The 18590-nt window shown below is 38.9% G+C and overlaps 1 protein-coding gene across 8 annotated transcripts in view; it reads left to right on the forward strand.

The window, feature by feature from the left end:
• NRG3 (neuregulin 3) overlaps window positions 1-18590 on the forward strand; it is a 1050833-nt gene that overhangs the window by 476589 nt on the left and 555654 nt on the right. For all 8 annotated transcript variants that reach the window (XR_009535980.1, XM_060125676.1, XM_060125679.1 and 5 more), the window contains exon 2: window positions 1723-1852. Coding sequence is in view for 7 of the 8 variants with exons in the window: in XM_060125676.1 (XP_059981659.1) it covers window positions 1723-1852 (130 nt within the window). In the remaining variant the exon portion in view is untranslated. The remainder of the gene's footprint in view (window positions 1-1722; window positions 1853-18590) is intronic.

The following is an 18590-nucleotide window of genomic DNA, read 5'->3' on the forward strand; positions in this document are numbered from 1 at the left end:
CAAGGAACTTACAGACTAAAGCAGATAAAGGTGTAAAGAAATGGTTACTTGCAGCATTGAATACAGTGATACAAGCAATAAAAGGTTCTGGGGGACACAAGGGGAAGATGACATAAGCTCTGAAGAATTGCTGGATGTTATCTAGTAAAGAAAAAGATGGTCCAGGAAGAAGGATCAGTATGATGGTTCCTGGTATTGGGGAAATAGGATAATAGTTGGAAATGAAGTTGTGTGTTTTAGGATGCAAGATGAGACTAGACAGGCAAAATTCTACCTGGTCTATGTTTTTCTTTGCTCTACTTAGGAATTTGGAGTTCTTCCTATGGGAAAGGGGCCCATTGAGGCTTTCTAGGTTTGGGGAGAACAAGAGTGAATTTTCTTTCTGGATAATAACTCTCCCCTCCATTCGGATGGTGGGTAGGAAGAGCCTCATTGTGACCTCCATTTAGTAAACTGGTACAGTGGCCCATGCTGTGGAACATTATTATTAATCTATATCCATGTAAAGGAAATAAAAAGAGCTTACATGCTGAATCATGTATCCATCTTTGGCTTTTTAAATATATGTTTCTTGAATAGTGCAATGAAATTGGTGCTAATATTTTAGTTGCTTAAAACTCTGAAAGAAGAATGTCTACATGTTATAACAGATTTTTCATCCAGTAGAGCGTATATGCTTATTATTAGTTTCATATTTAGGAAGCTGTTATGGATATATAACTTAATTTAAAAAAGTGATTATGATTTAAAAAACACATATTTAAGAGAATGCTAAAAAATGACAATAATTTAGTCGTGTTAAATATTTACCAGAATCATTCCTCACATTTGAGATTCTGTTTCAGCATTTGGAACATTTGCATTTTAATTACATAATAAAAGGAAAAAGTGAAAGAATAATTGGCTTAGCTATTAGCGAATTAACAGCCATAACTTAAAAAAGATAAAAAAAGACACAGAAACTGACATTGGTTTCCATAGAAGAGTTACAGTATATGTACGTTGATCAGATATTTAATGACGTTTGACAACAGTTAAGGGAAGAGAATGTTGTTTCAATCCTTTAATACAACATGTTGCTTAACACTGAAATTAATGAAAGTGAATTTGAGATATTTGACTGTAGGGTCATTCAACTTTTACTGGTAATGTGTCCTCTAATGGGACCTGTCTAGAGTGATTCCAGTTGTTAAAATCTTGTGGAGAAATAAGACAGCTGGATCCAGTAGTTGTCTTAGTCCTAGCTGCTATAACAGAATACCATGGAGTGGGTGGCTTAAATACAACAGAAATTTATTTCTCACGGTTCTGGGTGCTGGGAAGCCTAAGATCAAGGTGCCTGTGGATTCAGTGTCTGGTTAGGACTTCCTAGTTCATAGAGGGCTATTTTCTTGCTGTGTCTTCATATGACTAGAATGGGCGAGGGAGCTCTCTGGGGTCTCTTTTATAAGGGTATTAATCCCACTCATGACCCAAAGGCCCCACCTCCCAATACCATCACATTGGGGGTTAGGTTTCAATCTATGAATTCTGGGGGGACGCAAACATTCAGTGTATAAAATGGTCATATCCAGTTGTTTTTTCAGTACAGTGAAGGTTCCATCCTGTCTGGCTGGAGTCAGCAGCCATAAGAAGGTCTCAGTGCACAGGTCCAGCCCGATGACAGGAGCTGGTGGTGTCAGAATGAACTTCTTGACAGCCTTTCTCTGTGTTTCTCAACAGACACGACGACATATTCCACGGAGCGGTCTGAGCACTTCAAACCCTGCCGAAACAAGGACCTTGCCTACTGTCTCAATGATGGCGAGTGCTTTGTGATTGAAACCTTGACTGGGTCCCATAAACACTGTCGGTAAGTCACTGCGGCGACTGGCACTGCGGGCAGGTCCTCAGAGAGGCCTGGAGGTGGAAGGGGGTGCTGAGCTCCAGGAATATGCAATGTGATACATGTAGTCCAGTGTTTGAATAGCAGAATCAATAGTTTTAATGTGGGAAGGAACAAGGCTGGTATCTTTAGTATTTGAGGAAGGAAAACTGAATTAAATTAGACAAGATGTTTCACCTGATTAAGTAAAGGAAGGTTTACTTTTCTGTGTAACGACTTAATAGAAATAATTATTTACTCACTTTAGAAGCCTATATTTTTGGTGTGGGATATAGGCACATATACTCAGAAATAATCTCTTCCTGCAGACCTACAGGTTGTGGCGTGGCAAGGAAACTGCTCAGCTAAGATCTAGAGTCTCAGTGTTTACTGTGAACCAAACCCCAGAGACTGTAACTGTGTCCAGAGAAAACTGCATCTTATTTCGATTCTGCCCTCGTTTATTAATTTCAGTCCTTTTTTTTTTTTTTAAACACCTCTGATGATGAAATACTCTCCGGCAAGGTGTTGTAAATGAGATCATAGTCCTGTTATCGTCTAGGTAGAGAACGGGGAAAATTCCCAGTGGAGATCAAGAAGGTGTTTAATGGGTTTTTAGAAACAAAAGGTTAGATAACTGCTAAAAATAAAAACAAGTGGAGGTAAATAGTGGTCTTGTAGACACTGTAGCTTTAAGGCTCTGTAGAAGAATCAAATTAGCATCTAAAAAATATTTCCCACCAAGCTTTTATTTCCAGCGCTACCCTGGTAATTTGTTTTTCCTTGCAATTGTATATGCTTCAGTGATCATATATATCTACACCCCTTTCCTTCTCTTTATTTACTCTTCTCATATGACACAGTTATTAAATTAATTATTCCGAATCATGAAGCATGGAGAATTATGACTTTCTTCTCTCGCTCTTGCTATTATAAAACTTTATTCCATGTTGTTTTATTAAGATGGCACAGAGAAATGTGCCTTATAGTTATGAACTTAGAATGTGTCAGCAAATCCTGCCTGGCTCCACAGGCTAGCTTCAGTTCACAGTGGACAGTGACACAGGTTTGGAAGAGCTGATCAGTGATAGTGGCCGATCTCCGTGAGAGCCACTGTGTATCCCGTCGCCTTGCATCACCATTGACATGGTGGCTTTCATGTGACTTGGGCAGTGCCGTTACATTGACTTCATTTACAAAAGTCACCACCCATTTCTGTCCTCTGAAAACCTGAGTTGGGGATCAAGGGCAGTGGGAATGGTTCCTCCCCCACATTTCTCTTTTCTTGTTATGTTTATTAGATCAGTGCAGACACAGGTAGAAAGCACACAGGTAGAAAGCACGCAGGTGACTTGAAGACCTCAAGGGAAAAGCCAAGAATGAGGTACCATTTCAAAGCACGAAGTGCATCCATGCTCTTATTGATGATCAGCTATGTGTTAATGTTACCTTTGTCAGTCCAGTGGCGTCATATGTGGAAGCGGGCAGTGCCGTCAAATAAGTTTGAATTTATAATTGATGAAGGGATGGATCAGAAGCCTTACCTAAAGCGGTGACTTTTGCGATGGTGTTTTACCCCAGGGAAGTTTCAAATCAGGCCCCACCACTATACGCAGGCAGGTCTGATTCATCGTTTCAAAAACTGAGAATGTTGAAAAAACAAAAGAATTCCTATTTGTTTTTAACATACGGCCTCACTATAGTCTCTGTTAAGTTCACAGGTGTATTAGTTTGCTAGGGCTGCTGTAACATAGCACTGTAGATTGGGTGGTGTAAACAACAGAAATATATTTGATCACAGTTCGGGAGTCTAGAAGTCTGAGATCAAGATGTTGGCAGGGTTGTTTCCTTCTGAGGGCCACGAGGCAAGGATCCCTTTCAGGCCTCTCTCCTTGGCTTGAGGGTGGCCATCTTCTCCCTGTGTCTTTTCATTTTCTTTCCTCTGTACAAGTCTTTATTCAAATTTCCTTTTCTTAAAAGGGCACCAGTCATACTGGATTAAGGTCCACTCTGATGACCCTGTTTTAACTTGATTGCATCTCTAAAGACTCTTTCTCTAAATATGGTCACATTCTGAGGTACTGGAGGTTAGCACTTCAACATTGGTTATTTGGGAGACACAATCCAGTCTATGACAGTAGATCTCAGGTCCAGAAAAATAATTCTTTTCTTTTGCACATATGTACATGTCTGATTTTTTTTTTAACATAGACAAGCAGAGATATATCTATGTTTTGGCTGGAATGATGTACATGTATAATAATTTTGGCCTGTCTTCATATTTCATGCACATTTTAGCACAGACAACCTTTTATTTAACATAGAGTCACAACATAGCTAATCATGACAAAAGACCAGCCTAAGACAGAACTGGAACTCCAATAGGTTAATAAGTGCATATAAATCTCCTACTAGTGCATACGAAGAAATCACACATTGCGTGTGTCAGCTATTCATCTCCCAGGCTTTGCTGTGAATAAAAGGCTTACCATTTGTTCCTGCATCAGCCACTTGTAAGAATTCCAGTGTAGTTATTAATAATGTGCCATTTTATACAGTACTCTATTTAAATAGTATGTTTCATTTATTCTCCTCCATTCGACAAATGTTTATTGAACATCTCCTATCACAAAGATACTGTTGAATAAATACATACAGATATGAACTTAGGAATTAAATGGCACTGCGCTTTGTAATGCACTTGGAGTAAGTGAAATACTTCATCTCCAGGAAATAAGGAAAACAAGGGAAATGACTTTCGTGTGATTGGCATGCTACCAGGGCTATCCTTCTGATGCATTACTAACTGGATTCTGTTGCAAGTTAAATAAACCACAAGTTAATAGATCAGAGCAGCAATATTAAGGGGTGTACCTGAATTTAGCTCATTAAATAGTTTGCTTTTTACATGTCTCCAAAGATTAAACATTCAAATCTGAGAGAAGTTAAGATTATATATATATATTTTTAGTATTTTAAAAATAAATTGCAGTCCAATTGTGAATTGAATCAAGATATCTCTTCCATGTTGTGAAAAGTCGATCATGCTGAAATGCTTGTTTCCTTGCCGAGGAAGAATAGTAACGAAGCTACCTAGATCATCCCTGATAGAGATCCTGAGAGTGTATGCCCCAAAATGTTAAAAGTGCAAATCTTGGGATAAGGGAGGGAGGTTTCATGGTTTTCTGTTGTTATTTTCTCACTCTTTAGTGCATTTTCAGATCTTTCAAAAGACTGTTTATGGTGAGAATAGAAATTATAGAGCAAGCTGATGAAAATTTAAGAGGAATACCAAGATCATAAAAATAACTGGATAGATTTTAAAGAATAACAAATAGGCAAACTTGGTGTTGCTAAATTTACAATATAATCATTGATTATTGGTTGACTGATTAGGAAACATAGAACCTGGTATGTTGTGGAACTTAGTGTAGAATAAGGAGAGATTCATAAATCGGGGAAAATGAGAGTCTGGTTGTTTGATAAACTTGGTTGACTGTTAGGTAAAACAAAGTTGGAGTTTTACCTCTTCCTTATATACCAAAAGTTGTTCTTAATGAATTTAAGAGTTAATGTAACAAATAAAGTATTAGGGGAAGCAGTAAATAACATGTTTCTTTACATCAGCAATTGAAAGGACCTTTTGAGCAAAAAGCAATGAAAGGAAAAATTAACAGCCTTGACACAACATTGCTTTTTTGATCTGAATATCATAAATCAGAAACAAAATTGAAAGACAGATAAAGTGTCAGTAAACTATATAACAAATATGGCAAAGAATTGATATTCTGAAGAAGTCATATAGATCAATAAGAGTAACACTAAAATTAAATCTCAATAGGAAAGTGGGCAAAAGAGAGGAACATCCTCTTCCCTTGAAAAGGAATCCAAGTAACCCGTAAGCATGAAAAATACTCAGCCTCACAAAAAAATGCAAATTAACTTTTTTTGTTTGCCTGTCATATTTAATGATTTTAAAAAGCAGATAGTTTCGTGAGGGTGCAGTAAAAAACACTGTCTTATTCACTACTTGAGGGAGCGTATTTTGTTAAACATCTTCTGTAGGTGATGTTTCAACATCTTTGAATTCTTTCTAAGAATTCAGCCTACAGAAATGTATATGTAGATTTATTTTTAAGGATGTTTACCACAGGATTTGTAACAGCAAAACAAACGAACGAAGGAAACCTGAATTTAGATGTCTATATAAATTAGAATATATCTACACCTTGGATGAATTCAACGTTACTGGAATTTTCAAAATTTTAAGGATATGAAAATGCTCATTATATCATATTATGTAGAAAAATCAGAATATAAAATTGTAAAGTTGGACACATGATAGCAATCCAGTTCTGAGAAAAAGCTGAATAAAAAGGCTAATCGGATTTACAGCTATTGTCTTCTTTGAACCTTATGAGTTTTCCAAGATCACTACATTGTACATGTATTTCATTTATGTAACATCTGGTTAAGACGCTTGACCCCTGCTTCTCATCTTTCCATTGAGAAAGATAGCGTCCCTGTCTCTGTTAAATCAAGGTCATTATAATTCACTATTATTAGGCTGATAAGAGGACTTTCAATTAAGCCATTCCAGATTAAACACTATCAAGTCCATTAGAATGTGCCTGTTCCTTTTATTAAAAAATCATTTATGCTCTTTATAATAATGATTTTCCATGCTGAATTCATGTGTTTTGAAACATAAAAAAAAATGGATTGAGTAATAGGAAGGTACATCCTACAGAAATGAAGCTGGATAGGGAAGGAAAGCAAATCACTAGAAACTCCTTGAATCAAAGTATCCTGAATAAAAGCAGGATATTCTCTACTATATTTATTTTTATGCCATTTCTAGAAATTTTAAGAACTTTGGGAATGGTGCTATTTGTAGCATATTTCACTAGAGTTGAAAGAGGTAGCCAGTTGTAACTGAAAAGATTGCTAGGCATTTAAATGGGCCAAGTGTGTTTTCAGGCCAAATTAAGTGAAAAGGATGTATCTCTTCTGAATTGAAGTTCATTAAATGTTGTACCAGCCTTGCTGCAAAAATGGATTTTCAAAACTTTGGAAAGGATAGCATTTGAGCTGAATTTGACCTGTGGTGATCATTTTGGAAATCTATCAGGCAATTCATTTGAAGATGCTTGGATCACTTGAAATATGGAACTGCTGGAAAAAGAGGCAAACAGTCCAATAGCAACCACTGCCTGAGGCAATACTTCCATAAAGCGGCTGATGGACTGTGCAGTTAGCTGGGTAAAAGGCTCGTAGGAGTTGGTGAGTGGAAGGTGGGGAGCATTTGAAAGGGGAGGAGAGCCCTACCAGGAACTGCTGTTAATCACTGTGTCTAGTTCTGCTTCAGTAGGTTTTGAAATCAAAGTTTCCATGTTTAAGAGACTTGATTGGGCACAACGTAACGATATCCCTATGATATACTGTATAAAATTACAGGACATCCCTGTCAGTGCTTTGCTCCATCACTTTGGAGGTCCATTAGCTCTTCCACTTAAGGCGGGTCCTCTTTATCCAAAGCTTCTCCAGTAAGTGCTCTGAGAGCGGCCACTAATGACTTCCTGTGGTTGTAGCAAGTCGGGATGGAAATGGGGTTTTGGCAGAAGTCCCTGAGCTCCATTGACGGCAGAGGGTGGATGATGAAACGTCTATAACTCCAAGTGTAGTGTCAGAATCTCTTTAGAGTGGAATTGAATAGCAGGGTAAGAGTCTCAGAAGAATTTTCAAGTTCATCTGATAATTGTTCATGAGAATGTTTGCTGCAGCCCAGATGTAATTTGAGTAATGTGCAACAGCGATGTTCATACCAGGTGGTCTACTGACTGCCCTTGAGAAGAAGTGAGCCGGATTATAACCATGCATCTTTTTCTGCTCTGTGGATGAAGTTCGTCAAAATCGTCTTATTAACTCAGAAAGCAAACAACACAGTGAACATAATTTGGCAACTTCACGACACTTAGGCAGTGGTTTACTTCTTCTGGTTTAAATTGGTTGCATTCCACCCGAGCTGGTTTTTCTTAGAGGGCTACTGAAATATCAAAGGACTGGGAAAGCACATTTGATAAAGAATAATAACACATCTTTTAGTTAATGGCCAAAGGTTTCTTAACCTTATTTTAATGTTTTCTAACTCGATTGGCAGCTCTCCTTGAAGCATGAAATGGTGTTTCTTGAGGTTAGTTGTCAGGATTTGGGTTTTTTTGTTGTATCGAAGAATTGATATACATTTGTGGTTTTAAATCGCTTCCTTATATGATTTGGGGTAAGAGGTACATGAGGTAAATGTGGGTGTTCCAGATGAAAAGACTTGAGTTAAAAACTCTACTCGGCTTTATACTGGCTATGTGAGTTTTTTGGCAAGTGATTTAATCAGAACCTTCAGTCCTGTGTTTAAAAAAAGAGAGAGAGAGCCAGCCAGACACACTAATACCTGCCCTACAATGTCGATGCAAGAATTGAAAGCAGCAACATATAGAAAAATTCTAAATGTATAATAGACAGTATGTATAATGTATAATAGACAGTATGTATAATAGTTCTTTCCTCTTCCTCCCTTCTGCTCATATTGAAACCTAACAAAAGCATGTGTGCTGGAATCCTGTGAGAGAAATTGAGTGGGTGTCATCTCCCTATTTAATTAGGAGACTTAGGCTTAAAAGGGGTAGATCAGTTGACTTGTGCCAGGGCTTCAAGCTGGGTACTCAGTTTCCCAGCACACAGAATTCAGCTTTGACCCACCAGTGGAAGTTAAAGAAAACTCACCCAGAAACTTATTTAAAAACACAATAATACCTGATCATGGGCGAGAACACTTTTCAGAATCAAGGATCATTGTAGCTCTTCAAGCAGCAAGTTTAAGAGCAAAGCAGGAACAAGAAGCCACCTTTGGTTAGGGGAATTCTCCCTGTTGACAATTTGTGAAGAGAGGAATCCCCTCTTACTCTTCAGTCCATGCAGGCTGAGGGCCCTTCAGGTATCTACTCTATGGCAATGCTGGTTCTGCCACCCTGGGCACCTTCCTGCATGCAGGGGTCACAGTCCTGTTATGGCAGGGACAGTCTGGGAGCTTGCACAGTCAGAATGCTGTGATTGCATATGCTGCAGTTCGAGTGGAGTATAGATTATTTTTACCAAGTTTATTTAAACAACTAAGAACATATATCTATAAATATCATTTTAGATAGTGATGGTCTTTTTGTATAGATGCGAACAGTACTAACTGTGGTCCCATGGACCCTGCTGGGCAGGTTCCTCAGGCAGACATTCCAGTGAAAACCTTCTCAGGTCAGGACAATGATGGGTCAGATGTTCTGCCTCATCTTCTGTCGCAGTGAGGGAGTTTGCAGCGCTCTGCCGCACTCTGTCTACTATTGAAAGTTCTCTTGCTCTAGCCTCAGTTTTAGAGCATTGGGCAGCATTTCACATTCGTGAGGATGGTATTTCTTTCCAATTAACTTTGGTCTGGGCATCTTTTAAAAAATATAAAAGATGATTTAAGGACCTGATCACATGGTCTCTGTATATATCAAAATGTCAGTCTTTGTGTACTCTGATCATTATACTCCCCAAATGCAAGAGCATCGGCAAATCTACCTGATAGAATAAACCCAGGGAATGTCTCTATGGTGCTTCCTGTGTGTCAGGCACCCATAGCAGCCCTGGAGAGAGGTTAGTAATGACTGAGGCCAGGGGCATTTCTCAGGTTATACAGCGATGGACCCAGGACTCAGACTAAGCAGGCTGACTCCAGGGTCTACGCACTTAACTTCTCCACTAACATCTTTCCTTTAAAATCCTGGTGGTCCAGGAATCCTAAAATCCCAGCTGCTTAAAAATAAAACATATAAACTCTGGTTATCTTTCAGGATACCACAGTATTGGTTAAATATATACATATATTTATAATTATATATGAGTAATATATACATATTTAAATTCCCCAACATATTATAATCTGAGGGACCATATAGATTGTCCTCCAAACCCAAAAATGTTTGAGATGTAATGGACAGTTTTAATAATTTCTTCTGTAAAATAAGCATAGACCAAGAATGCCCTGAGCTAAATAGGGTCTATTATTGCTCTAATTTTAATTTAGACAAAACTCAATTTCCTAGAAAAGCAGACCATCATTTGCTATATGTATGCTATGTGTTTTTCGTAGTATAAATGTCACGATATTACACAACCTCTGTATTATTCCCACTTTCCCCCAGTCAGCTGAGAGCTCCCTGAGTCACTAAGTACCTGCAGGGTCTGGATAAGAAGGCAGAGCAGGGTCTCTCCACTGTACCCCAAATCTGTGTAAGTACACGCCAACATCCAATTAGTGTTCTCTTCAGTTACCAATATACCTAGCTATTATTTGTGAAAACTAAAAAAATTGATGGGAGAACCAAGCCCTCCTTGTTTTACAGAAAATAGTCAGTGTTTCCGAAGTTTATCTTGGAGTGCATCTCTAACTCTGTTTAACTTTTTATAATTACAGCTATTCTGGTGGTTTTATGAATATCAGGAAAACAGCTTGCAGCAAAAAATCAATCCTATATACAAGTGCACACACACACAGTGTACATACATGCTATACTTACTAGGTAGTCAGTGCAGGGTACTGAGATTCAATAGCAAACAAAATGGTTCCATCCTTTACAGAACATTCTGTTAGTTGGAGCACCAAGCAGTCGACACAGTCTAGCATTACAGGATGCCCTGATGGGCAAACACTGACAGTCCCTGGGCACCAAAACTCATACTTGGGATAATAAGGAAATCCTTACCAGACTGGTAAACTTGGAGGAAATAACTTCAGCAAGTATGTATACATACAATCCCCCCTTGCAAATTAAAACAAACAAGAAATCAAAGATAAAATTACAATAAGGAATAGGAAAAAAATGAAAGTAGTAAACATGAGTTGAGGAATATCTTGTTTGGAGATATATGTCATATCTGAGTGATATAGAATGTGTTTTTAGATATATATATGCCATATGTGAGTGGTATAAGATTTAGTCCTACATACACTAAAAAATAAGTGTCAGTTTTATACATTAATCCCATCATTCCACCAATATTTGTTAAGCATATTCAATGTTTCAGGTCCAGGTGGTAGGAATATAGTGATGAATGTTCTCAGAAAAAATCATAAGAAAACAGTTAAGGGCATTTTCTAGTTCAATTCAGTGTGACAAGTTCTGTGATGTGTATCATCCAGTCTATTTGAACTATATGTGCATAGCTCATATCTGCATAGAAGAATCCAAAACCCAGTGGTCCTGAAGCCAGGGAGAGCTTCTGAGAGGAAGTAACATATGAATTTGCATTTGGAAAGATAAGAGCCTACTCATTTCTTATTTTGAAGCCTGCTCTTGGCTTGCCAACAAAGGCATGGAGAGTTGAGCTGTTATTGGGAAAAATTCCCTTCAAACCACGAGGAGGAGATTTAAAATTATTTTAGATGCAATTAAGAATAATCAGTTTCATATCATAAATTCTTTATGCAATTGGTCACTTCTTTTCTGAATTATTTCCTTGAGTTATTTCCTCTCTTGTGTCCAGGTAGTTCTCAAAAATATATCAAGGCATGATGACATTTTAAATTCCATTCCCTCAAACTCAGAATTTTTATGGTTAGTGAAAAGAGCAGACAAGAGTATGGTTTTTCAAACTTAATACGTGTCACATTGTTTAAATTATGAAATCAAGATTCATTATCTTTATCCAAAATTAATTTATGATTTGTATCTACATATATGAAATATTTGCAGACTATTTAATAGCTACAATCTAAAAATCAGTTTATTAACATCTTAGGTATAAGCAATGATTTTCCAGCACTACAATTTTCCTGACAAATTAAACACATCCATTCAAGGATGCCTTGACCATGGATCATTGTTGAATTATTCAGGGAAAATGTAAGGAAATTACATTTAAAGTTACTTACTATCATGTTCAAGTAAAATGTCCTACATTTTCCCAATTTAAAAAGTATTTCTTTTCTCTAGGAGAGCTGTGAGGCTCACAGGAGGTCAAAGTAAGGTAGACATGTAGGGTTTCCCTTATAATGAGTCAGGTAGCATTTTGGCATAAACAGTGACACTTATATAAGGCAGAAACCAGAAGAAAGGTCGTGAGAGTTCCTCAAATGGGGCAACTTTCTAGATGATTAAAGACTAGTTTCTCATTTAAACACATCATAAATGCAGTTAGAGCTCACATTGGGGAAAGGAATTATCATTTCAACAGCAGACTTCATTAAACAAACAGGCCCCAGGCTTTGAGGCAGATGAGTGCTCCAAGACAGAAGTATGAAGAGACTAAAATGATGCCAAGAGGCCAGCATGCCCTGAGCCTGGCCTCCCTGGAGTCCTCTGACAGCACATTGATCCCAGTGACCCTGTACTCCTGAAGGGCAGAAATTCAATTAGGAACTCTCAGCTTTGAGTCCTGGGAAGGAGGGACATGTGCGTCGGGGGGAGGCTCCACTGCTAGAGGAAAACCATTTTCCAGCAGTTATAAAGCAGAGGCTAATAATAGAACGATGGAGAATGAAAAACACTAAGTTTGAAAGAACTGGCAGAAAGGATGAGCTGTTAAGACATCAACTTTAAATAAGGTAATAATTTTGCTACACTTTGTGGTGTTCTAGGCTAATTTACAGCCACAATTGAAGTCATGTGGGAGCCTTACTCTGTGACAAGGTTTGCTTTTCAGTGCTCTGGAAAGCTCTTTTCTTTCTGCTTGGGTTAGCATATGTGAAAGAAATAATGATTGTTTTAATGATATTAAATAGTGGCTTTGACCTCTTCCCCCCACAAGCTAACCAGAACATTATCTGGATGTATGAAATGATTCATTTGTGAACAAAACTTGTGTTTCTATTATAATATTCCTGTTCACCTGCCTGACTCTCCCACTAGGCTGTGAGTTCATCTTTGCTTCTGGAACCTGCCACCTACTCAGTAAAAATAAATTTTATGAATGAAAAGAACCCTTGACAATACCTACCACCCGCATTTTTGAGAGGACAAATGTGAGGTGTTAATAGTGAGACAAAAATGCTAATAGCCATCTTCCATTTCACACTTACTAAGTGCAAGGCAGAAGTTTCCAGCCTTTGTACACTACTTCCTGATTGTCTGCCTAGTTCTCATGTTAAATATGCAAAAGAATGTCCTATCCCCATTTGATGTCCGGAAGGAACCTTGGAGAGGGAAAGTAGCTGCTTCAAGGACATGCAGCCAGTAGGTGGCAGGATTGAGCACCAATCTCAGTTCTGTTGGACTCAAGCTCTTGGTCTTCTAACCTTGTCAGGCTTAACACTGTTGTAAAATCATCAAGGATGAAGGTTAAAAACGTAGATTCTCAGGCTCCTCCTCTGAATTTTCCAGTTCAGGTCTTGAGACAGCCCCCAGGAAGCAATTGTGCATTCAGATGATTCCATTATGGAGACAAATTTGGGAAGCAGTGAATGAGATTTGTGTTTCTCAAACTTTAATGAGTGGGTGAATCCTCTGGAGATTTTGTTCAACTGAAAATTCATGTAGAGTAGGTCTGGGGTGAGGCCTGAGAGTCTGTATTTCTAATCATATCCCAGGTGATGCCCATGTTGCTGGCCCATGGGTCATACTTAGAGAAGTGAGGAACTAAATCAGTCGTGCTGCCCGGCACACGATGCAACCCTTACCCCTATCCCAGGGGGCTTTTCATAATTCTGCCACTACCATGCATCCTCCACCCATATGCAGCTCAGTAATTATTTCGGAGCAAGATTTTCTGCATATACTTGAGAATATGTCTGTGAAGCCTTGGAAGCCCTTATTTATCTCTACTAGTTAGCTTGTTAATTCATATATCTTCTAAACGAGAATTCCTGGGTACCAGCAACATGATGTCATCCTATGCCCATCCCATCCACAGCAGTTTTATAAGCCAGCACCTCATCAGGGGTATTTTATATACCACATCTCTGACTCATAGGTTTAGGCTAGACAATTAGTATTCTTCCCAAGGAGCAGAAGGTTCAAGTTGGGGGAAACTGTTCTCTGCAACATTCTGAGAAATGGATACAGCACGTGTTAAAAGTTGGCAATAATCCTATTTCCCCAGGAATTTAGTTCAACCAAGATAATTCATCTGAGGCTTTTAAAAAATATGTTATTTTCAAACTAAGAAAGCCATCACGTGTAAACATGACGAAATGCTAAGCAGGTTTTACAATGGAAGACTAAATTTTCAAAAGGACGGCTCTGATTTGTCAAAAATGATGATGTTCTAAATCTAGGCTCTGCTTCTTCCTCACCATGTGACATTTGGTAATATCTTACCTTCTGTGGATCTTAATTTCTTCATTGTAAAATAGCGTGATTGGAGATAGTTTCTCAGGTTACTTCCAATTTTAAGATCGGGTGAAGAAACTGAGTGATCTCTTGCATTTTCGCCTTTGTCAGTAAACATTATGTGTTTTACTGAATTTCTATCAAAAGCAGAAGGATTTCAGAAAGAGCAAATATTTCCAGAAGAAAACATAGCTATTCTGTCGTTTGAGGTACAAAAGATGAAAGTCTAAATTAAGAAAAGCATGATTCTCACAGAAGAGGCAGCACAAAGCAAACCTATTACTTACTGCTGCCAGTGCTTTCCGCACTGGCGTGTCCATGTACTCACCTGTGAATTTTTTTAAAAATTCAGGACAAGAATAAAGACACAGACATAGAGAATGGACTTGAGGACATGGGGAGGGGGAAGGGTAAGCTGGGACGAAGTGAGAGAGTGGCATGGACATATATACACTCCCAAATGTAAAATAGAAAGCTAGTGGGAAGCAGCCGCATAGCACAGGGAGATCAGCTCGGTGCTTTGTGACCACCTAGAGGGGTAGGATAGGGAGGGTGGGAGGGAGACGCAAGAGGGAGGGGATATGGGGATATATGTATATGTATAGTTGATTCACTTTGTTATACAGCAGCAACTAACACACCATTATAAAGCAACTATACTCCAAAAAAGATGTTAAAAAATAAAAAGAAAGGCTAATATAGGACAGAAAAATAATGCCAACAAATTTGTCATGCTTCAAGCTAAAACTAAGATTACAGTATAAAAATTGAAAAGGCTGCATTGGTTAAGATTGCTCTTGGATGCAAATTAAAATTTAACTAGAATGTGTTAAAAAAAAATACGGATTCTGATTCAATAGGTCAAGGGCGGGGCTAAAATTCTGCTTTTCTAAAAAGCCTCTGGATGCCGCGGTGTTGCCGGTTGTGGACCCGGCTTTAGGTAACAAAGCCCTATGCCCATGTGCTTCAACCTTAGCTGTGTGGTAGAATCACCCAGGGAGACCCAGCATTCACATGCCCAGGCCACATGTAGAACAAACACATCTGGATTTCTGTAAGTGGGACTTAGAAATCTATATTTTTAAAACTCCAATGGGCAGCCAACACTGAGAATCACGGATCTGTTTGCTGTCATAAGCCCTCTTCTTTGCTTCCCTGATCACTGACAACTTTGGGTTTATCAAAAACACTTTCACCGCAGTGTTAGTAGATTCAAGACAGGTACTTTACCCTCACTGCTACCATACCAGTAGATCGAATCAACCATGCCACGAGATGGCGCTATTCCTCTAACAGTGTTCTTTCCAGTCCGTGCCTATATACTCAGACAATTCCGTGGTAGTCTCTAAAAAGCAGGCCAACCTTGTGTTCTATTCCCCATGCCCCCACACCATCACCCCTTATGGGCATATTTCCATGTGGCTCCATGTGTCTCTACGATTGTCACTTTCAAGTTACTTACTATTGTCCTGGTAGTCATGGTACCCATATTTAGCAAAGCCTTCCATGGAGGCATGTTTAGAAAATTTCTAATTGTTCTTTCCCTTTCATTCTCTCTCTTTGATTCTCTCTCTTCCATCTAGCCTTCCATACACATTGATTGGGCGCTCATTCTCTGTCAAGCCTGTGCTAGGTGCTTCAGTGAAATTTGTGCATAGATGGAGTACTTTTCTTGTGGTGCTTCTTTGGAATTGAAACCTAGAAGTGAAATTGCTTGGCCCAAGGGTATGACCGTTTTCATGGCTCTTGACCCAAGAATATCTTGCCTGCATCGGGTAGTTGAGATTCTATTTGCTAATTTAACAAGTGTAAGCTTGCCTCTTATTATTATCTAATGCCTGTGTCTTTAATAAGCACTTTCCTTTATCCTTTATGTGGCTATTATGTGAATTTATATTTTATTTTTACTTAACAAGTAAATTTTTGAAGGCAACGGCAAAACAGTAAGAAACATTAAGCAAGTGAGTAACGTTCATTTTATGCACGTATTATATATCTTGATCTGTAGAAGCTTCTTCATTCTCGGTATGTGCAAAGCACAATAAGTTGCTTTGTAGAAACGTTCTTTTATTGAAACAGGCGCTTTTAATTTTGTAAGTATGAGACAGTCTGGTGGGATGAGGGTAAATCATCTGTATGCGTCTCTGTGTGCTGTTTTGTGTGTGTGTGTGTGTGTGTGTGTATTAGCCTGCCCCTGCCCGGACCCCTTGGAATGCAGAATTCTCAAGAAGAATAAGCAGTTAATATAATAAGGAGCTCAAGGCGTTTTAGGAGAGAAGAGATCAAGAACCAGAATCATGCTCCTCCAGATTCAAAGTGACGGGGACTTGTCTGGGTAGAAGAGAGTGATCTGGTTAAGATTCACTAAAGGGACACTGAAAGCTCTAAACGTGAGCTCCCAAGGAGAAGGCAGAAGAGTAGAGTGGTGACCCAGGCTCTAATTTACAGCCTAGAAACTAAGCTGATTTTGTATTATCATATCGTGGAGGTGGAACATTCTATTCTGGCTCCTCTACTTTGGGATATTGAGTGGGAGTTAAAAAAAAAAAAATCCTATCGTCATGGGAAGCAGAGAGACTAACACCTCTTGGTTGGAATTTCTGCAAACAAAGCTTCCAAGTCTTGATGGAATAGGATACTTTTGAAGGGTTACCGCTTTCCTCAATGGTGCCACCTTGTGGTAAAGACTACAGTAACAATACTTGTAGCTGATAGAACTTAGCCTTCCTCCACCAGGTGTTTGAACTAAAAAGGGTGGGGGAGGGGGGGGGCAGAAAGATTTGGCCAATCAAATGAAAGGGAAAATCTTGGGCTTTCAGCCACTAATGCCACTAATAGTCGTTGGGGACTTGAGAACTTTCTATAACTGTTTATAGAGGATTGTTTTGTTTGTTTCTCTGGTTTGTTCAGAAAGATCAGTTTAGTTGCAGGGGAGAGAACTAATGGAAGGAGGAGTTATACTTGTAACTTCCCTCACATTAGCCTAGAGGAACTCTGGAGAGACAACATCAACATAGGGAAAACACGGTGAGCAACCCCTGTGGAAAACCGCTGATGGGAAGAGAGAGTTTTGAACTTTCCAGTATGTGCTGTCAGAAGCCTAGAGTAGGAGACAGCTGGGATGGCTGTGGGGTAACCTGGGAAAAGAGCTGCTGCAAGCTTGCTCTTGCTTTTCCCCATCTGTGGTGGTGCCTGGTGTACTGGTATTCACACCAGCGTGGCTAAGCTCTAAGGCTGAGGTCGCTGATAAAATCAGGGCAGTGCACATGGCTGGGGAACAGAAGGAACATAGGTGAGTACTAATTAGGCTCAGGCAGTCATTCCTGTGTCTTTCTTTCTCCAAACCCCCAAGAGTGATGGGTTACACTGAAAAGAGTGGTTCTTCCTAAGGATGCTTCCCCACTGGAGGACTGAGGATGAAACCTGGATCTGAGGAATGGTTTGGTAGGAGGGAGCGAAATTAACTGTGGCTTCCTGGCACCTGGGAGTCTCGCTTTCAAGCTCATTTTACCTCCGTTCTAATTCTTGGAGGTCTGTAAGTCTGAGAATGTCTAGCCTTTGTCCCTGCTCCATTTTCATTGCCTGAAAAGTGAGTTAACACCTTTGGGGGAAAATGAGCTTCACATCCCTCATCAATGACCCAGGAGCAAAGCTGTCTTAAAAGAGCATGAATTAAAGGAAGCCTTTAGATTAAGAAAGGAGGCTGAGGCAATGATCTAAAGAAATATTGGTAGTGAGAATTTAAAGAGGAAATAAAGATAGATTTGAAGGAAGTAAATCACAAGATTTATTTGCTAGTGGAAGAAGAAAGGTATGAGGGAAAGAGGAGATTCAAGGAGACTGACAAGTTTCTGGTTTGGGCATCTGGGCAGCATCATTCATTGAGCTAGCAAAACGAAAACAAAAACAAAAAAACCAAACATGAGAAAAAATTATCACTTCATCACTTACTAGCTTTAAGAATAGCAAAATTCATTTAACTTTGCTCTAGTCAGTTTTCTCATCTGTAAAGCGGGTATGATAATAGCTACCTGCTCAGTAAGATTGTTGTGAGGATTAAACTTGAACTATCCTGGACATGCCAGAACACATGCTCATTTTGTATATTGAAAAAATGATAAAACGGCCAAATCATTTTTGAAGAATCCTTTCCTTTCTTGTGTTAATGTGTTCCTTACTTTTGTATCCGTGTGTGTATGTGTATAATGTATGAACTTTTTCTTGAGTGTGGTTTAAATAATATTTCCTCTTGTATGCCATTCCACATTGCTTTAATTAACTTTGCTTTTGAGTGGGTTTTAGTTCCTGGTACTACAATTTATTTTTTCTTTACTGTTCTACTTTATCCGACTATACTTTGATATCCT

This window comes from Lagenorhynchus albirostris, chromosome 16, assembly GCF_949774975.1.
Source record: "Lagenorhynchus albirostris chromosome 16, mLagAlb1.1, whole genome shotgun sequence".
Classification (NCBI taxonomy): Eukaryota; Metazoa; Chordata; class Mammalia; order Artiodactyla; family Delphinidae; genus Lagenorhynchus; species Lagenorhynchus albirostris.